Below are 5,798 nucleotides of genomic sequence, written 5' to 3'. Positions count from 1 at the left end.
CCGGGCGCATCGTTGTGGTTTCACCTAGAGATATTGGTGGTAACGTTAGTTTAGATCTCATCGGCTTGTGGCTCTAGCTATGGCGGGGCAACAACTCAACAACATCCTGTTTTCTATCGGCCGTCTGGCCGATATTTATTGTAAATTATATTAAATCGGCTGGATGGCCGATGAATCACTCACATTCATCAAGGTACTGGAATCGGCTTCACAGCCGATATATTTGTCATGATTTATTTTGTTGCACCATTATCGCTACTGTGCCAAGATTATATCGGCCTGATCGGCCGGTTGCCTCGGACTTCACAATAACTATCATCTCCTTGTCAGTTGAATGGTCAAACTGACTGGCACGCCCGCGCACACCACGCGCGCCGATTTGGATTCTGCACTGGAGTTAAGCAGATCTCCCAGGTCCTCATGTGCTGATGCAGGGTCCACCACCGCCAGGATTTTGCGTCAACAGAAATATTAGTAGATCTAGATTTAGAAATAATAGTGGATCTAGATCTATACTTAGAAACTTTTAGCTGTATTTAGATATAGGAAAATGTCGGTTAGTTAGTATAACTGATTTAGCTTATACAGGGAAATAGAGTCAGCATTATTAGATTTATTTGTTATGGTAAATGGCTATGATAAATATAGTTAGTAAATTCTGATATTTTGGTTAGGTATTACATTGTAGTTTTTAGGTAACAATGTTAGATTTGTTTGTTCTAGTAAATGACTATGATAAACCTAGTTAGTAAATTATGATTTTTTTGGTAGGTATTCGAATATAGTTTTTCGGTAACAATATTTTTGTTTGTTCTGGTAAATCACTATGTTAAATGTAGTTAGTAAATTATGATTTTTTGGTTAGGTATTATAATATAGTTTTTCGGTAACATTATTAGATTTATTTGTTGTGGTGCATGCCTATGATAAAGTTAGTTAGTAAGCTTGGTTTAGTGTTACATAGTTGTTTGTTTATTCAATTGAGGTCATTATTGCAGTTAACTTATGTATAGTGCTAAGATTAATTTGGACTGCCCGTTTCATGTATGTTGCCAAGCATGTCAGATAGTGTAAATATTCAAGTGTACTATGGGTCGGGAAAGTTAGATATGGTCCAGAAGGGGTTGATTTGAGTGGATTTGCCTGTTTCACCAAGTGTGTTCCAAGAGCAAGAGAGAGAACTTGGGGGGGGGCATATGCAAGTGGCTTTGTAGGGACTTAGGTGTTGACAGATATCAAGCGGATGTGTTTGTGAGGGTTGTAGTGAAAACACGGCCCGACATAAACTTTTGGAAGTTATATCCACTTGAAAGAACTCCGAACTATCGGGCTTACATAAATGGTTGCACGAGAAGAGGTTTACCAATTATATGGTATATCCATTTTTTCATGAAGGGTGGACCTAGCACTCATATTAAAGAACAAGTCGAAGGTGATGAAGTTGAAGCGGAAGAAGATGTGCAGAGTAATGCGAGTGAAAACGAAGAACTTGATTACGAAGAACAAGAAGGTGGAGATGCAGAACATGATGTAGCATCTTGGGAACCAAATGGAGAGGCTGATGAGGGGGAGGAAATTCCTGAGTTAGTAGAGTAGATGGAGATGGAAGGAGGGGAGGCCAATGGTGTCGTGGATGAGGACTCGTCCAATGAGGAAGACAATTATTCTGTACCGCGAAATTGGTCAAATTACGACCATTCCGCCCTACAGGTCAATGTAGGGGAAAATATTTCTTGGGAGTACAGGGAGAATGAGGTATGCGTGGGGGCTGTGTACCAAAGTGGGGATGAAGTGAAGGTGGCTATTAAGAGATGGTCCACTTTGTGTTTGCAGCGTCAGTTTAGGGTGAAAAAGAGTAGTTCGAAGGTGTATGATGTCCGGTGTGTGCGAAATGATTGACCATTTAGGATGCATGCATACAAGGGCAAATGGAAGGATTACTGGAAGGTGACTATAGTGGTTAAGCACCAATGCTTGCTGGCTTAATTGGAAGGAACACACTGCAACCTCACTGCTAAATTTGTTGCTCAATACATGTACCCTCAGATAGTGGAGAATCCAAGCTTCGAGCCCAAGTCCATTATCTGTGCCATAGAGGAGAAGTTCAAGTACAAGATCAGCTACAACAAAACTTACCGTGCTAAGTAGAAGGCGATTGAGATGAAGTGGGGTACGTTCGAAGCATCCTACGACAACCACCCTGCCTTGTTGCACACCATTTGCTAGAGAAATCCTGGAAACTTCTACGACTTGAAAGCATATCCAGTTCTTCAGGTTCCAGGCAAACAGGTCCTACAGTGGTCATTCCTTGCGTTGGGTCCTTGCATTCAGGCTTTCCGGCTTTGTCGACCAGTCATTTGCATTGATGGCACATTTCTGACTGGAAGGTACAAAGGGACAATATTGACAGCTATTAGGACCGATGGCAACAATCAGGTGTTGCCGCTTGCGATCGCTTTTGTGAAGGAGTCTGGAGATAGCTGGTGCTGGTTCCTCGAGAGGGTGAAGAACATAATTGTGTTGGACGTGGAGGGGGTCTGTCTCATCCATGATCGGCACAAAAGCATTATACAAGCAATCGACGAGCTATAGGTTGAGTGCGGCGGGCCTTCTCCCTGTGGCTAGGCTTATGGAGAGCGACATGGTCGACAGTTCAGCGCGACGTGGCTGCGAGAGACCCACACAGTTGCAGTTCGACATGTCACTGCTAGCAGCTCTGCTGGACCGTTGGTGGCTAGAGACGCACACCTTCCACCTCCCAGTCGGTGAGTTGACCCCCACACTAGAGGACGTCTCGATGCTACTGGGCCTTCCTTGTGCAGGAGCCGCCGTAGCCGCGATGGACGTCCTACCTGTCTGGCGTGACAAGCTGCTGGGTCGGTTTGCGGACGTTCCCCACGTAGACAGTGCCCCGCAGTACCACACTTTTAGCAACTCCCACGGCCCGACGAAGGCATGGTTCCAGCAGTTCAGTGTGAATATTTAATTAGCAGGAAGTCCAAATAATTTTTGTCAATTTTTCTTATTGTTGACACAAGTCTGAAATTGTTTTGCAGGCTGAGTACATGAGAGAGGACGCAAACGAGACCACAGTAGCGCGTCACTTGGAGGCGTACCTGCTGTGGCTCTTCGGCTGGACCCTCTTCTGCACGTCGCAGGGGAACTCGGTGCCTAAGCACCTTCTTCCTTACGCGAGGGCCATTGCGGAGGCCCCGCTTGCCGAGGTTCCACAGTACAGCTGGGATTTAGCTATGCTGGCAGCCACATACAGGGGTCTCTGCACGGGCTGCGTGAAGGTGAGTTCGGCGGAGCCAATCTTCCTTGGCTGCCCGCTGCTGCTTCAGCTTTGGGCCTACGAGCGGTTCCCGATAGGGCGACCTCGTATGGACATGTCCCCCTACCTTGGGGGTTTAGACGAGGACGACGTCAACAAGCCCACGATGGGGTCGTTGTGGTGCCTGAGGAGGGTACGGTTCTGCTACTACTATTTTTCGATTCATATTACACTTTGGAATTTTCGAGGTCCTAACTGAGAAATTGTGATTATATTTGTTGCAGGCGGTTTGGACTGGGGTGCAAACAAAGAAGTCGTACCCGGACTTCGTCAGTATGTTCGACGCTCTGGTCGACACCGATGTGAGGTGGAGACCCTACAACTTCGAGGAGGTGGACGCTCGTGCCCTGCATGGCCTGTCTTCGCTATGCTATCGGGACATGGCGTACTGGAGGATGAGGAGGCTAGTAGTTTACGACATCCACGTCGAGGACTACACGGTTGACCGTGTGATGAGGCAGTTCGGCCTGTACCAGCACTCCCCGCTTCCGGCAACGTCAGCCGTTCCAGCTTACATTCACAGTTACAATCCAGCCCATTCATTCTCCTTGCATTAAGAATTTTTCATTTATGTAACTCGTGTAACGATGGTTCCATTAGAGCTAGCCGTCAGGGTGGTGGTGGTGGTGGGCCTGGAGTCCTATGGGTTCCGAGGATGGTTCACTAGGTCGCCCTGTGGGCGACCGCACTAGATGAGGTGGTCCAGGAGGCCCGGGCACACGACGCCGATGCTTTCGCAGTGTACCTTCGCTGGTTCTTACCAAGAACCAGGACGCGGGTCCTATTCGTTCCGGTCGAACCACCGACGGAGACCGCTCCAGTCACGCAGACGTAGCCTCGCGCGAGAGACGTCAACTACGACCGTGCGGTAAGCTACTATAATTTTTGTTGTTACTAAACTTGCATCATTTGGTGACTAACTTCAAATTTTTTCGCTCCCCAACTGTTCGACATTATTGCGGATTTGGACACACAGCTGACGTACGGCATCAAGCACTTCGACGTGCTAAATGCCCTTCAGCACCGTTCGCTGCTTACGAGGGCTAGAGATGTCTGCAGGAGGTTTATCAGTGCCGTCAGCTACCGTGGTGGGCACGGGGACGTCTTCCTTCCACCACGAGCTCCCTACCCCCGTGCGTCCTCTTCAGCTCCTACTCAGCAGGCTAGTACATCCTCTCACCCGCCCGTTCGTCCGCCAGCAGCCGGGACGTCCTCCGCCACACCACCACCACCACCGTCTTGGCATGCCACAGCAGGTCCGTCCATTGTTCCGCGGAACGTTTCGCGGAACGTTCCGCGGAACATCTTGCTATTTGCCCTGCAGATGCAATCCGTATGGTCCTCTTGTCCATCTTCATCTACACCGGAGATACGACCAGCAGGTGCGTGGTGCATACATTTTTTATACTCCATTTTAAGTACGCAATGAAACTAACAAAACCATTTCCTTTGTGATTATAACAGGCTACACAGACCAGGGATGGGTTTCGGAGGATTCACACGACGAGGCAGCGAGGTCCAGTGGCCAAGCTTGGTTCGATGAGCTTTTTCAGAGTGGACCCCAACCTGCTCAGTCCCTCTTAGCTGGCAGATGCCCGCACGGTCCTACACAGGGTGCGACCCAGTACCTCAGGACACCACAAGGTCCTACACAGGGTGCGACCCAGTACCTGGCAACACCACAGGCGGAGGGAGCGGGAGGACGTCCAACTCGCGATGTTCACCCGCCGGAGCCCTGGACGTACGACCGACAGCAGACTAGAGCAGCGCAGCGGGCAGCGAGGCGTGGTCGTGGTGTCGGCGAGCCTCGTTTCAAGTGAGGACGCATTTAGTGCGTAGGATGACTTGTTATTTTTTATCATTTGTAGGATTATAATGTGTACGATTATCTTTATGTGCGAGGACTGCTCTATCCAGATAAGAAGTTAAATGCTTTTCATTATTCGCGTGCGTTCACTATACAAGTCTAAACATTTCACAATTAAGAATTAAAAGCACACAATTAAAATAATCGATCAGTACAAATGAAAATTATGCTGCAAATAACGAAGTACATATGAAAGGTCCAACAGTACACAACATTATCCATGAATAAATCATGGACACACAATGAAAGGTCCAACCGCACACAACGGAGTACTAGCCAATAACAGAGCCTACTGAGTACAACGAGGCCACTTTCCCTTCCTCAGGGCATCGGGATTCTCCTCGATCGCTGCTTTCGCTCGGCGTACACGCTCAAGCTTCCTCTCCCTCTCCTCCCTCTTCGCAGCAAGATGCCTCCTTTCCTCCTCTTCCTTGTGCTCCTTCTCTGCAGCCTCCTCTCTGAGCCTCTTCTCCATCCTTTCCTTGTTCTCTTCCGCCCAACACAACATGTACTGCATCTCCTCCTTGTCCTCAGGCTTCATCTCAGTGTCAATCCACTGCTCAAAATTACAGAGTGGTGGAGGAGTCTGCAGCAAAC

General features: G+C 48.3%; 1 protein-coding gene across 1 annotated transcript; it reads left to right on the top strand.

The window, feature by feature from the left end:
- Positions 1-2,545: 2,545 nt before the first annotated feature.
- On the top strand, positions 2,546-4,918 carry LOC140221643 (serine/threonine-protein phosphatase 7 long form homolog). The gene is made up of 5 exons (XM_072291379.1): positions 2,546-2,974; positions 3,057-3,467; positions 3,559-3,830; positions 4,659-4,716; positions 4,799-4,918. Exons 1-5 carry the CDS (start codon positions 2,549-2,551, stop codon positions 4,916-4,918), a joined length of 1,287 nt encoding a protein of 428 aa, XP_072147480.1. The 5' UTR covers positions 2,546-2,548.
- The last annotated feature ends 880 nt before the right edge of the window (positions 4,919-5,798 follow it).

This window comes from Setaria viridis, chromosome 1, assembly GCF_005286985.2.
Source record: "Setaria viridis chromosome 1, Setaria_viridis_v4.0, whole genome shotgun sequence".
Lineage (NCBI taxonomy): Eukaryota > Viridiplantae > Streptophyta > Magnoliopsida > Poales > Poaceae > Setaria > Setaria viridis.
This window is presented reverse-complemented; position numbering and strand designations above follow the sequence as displayed.

Bases quoted from the DNA above. Each gene is read 5' to 3' on its own strand.
- LOC140221643 (XM_072291379.1), top strand. From the start codon at position 2,549: ATGATCGGCACAAAAGCATTATACAAGCAATCGACGAGCTATAGGTTG. The intron at 3,831-4,658 runs GTCAGCCGTTCC...TTTGCCCTGCAG, and splicing joins CACTCCCCGCTTCCGGCAAC to ATGCAATCCGTATGGTCCTC. The intron at 4,717-4,798 runs GTGCGTGGTGCA...TGATTATAACAG, and splicing joins ACCGGAGATACGACCAGCAG to GCTACACAGACCAGGGATGG.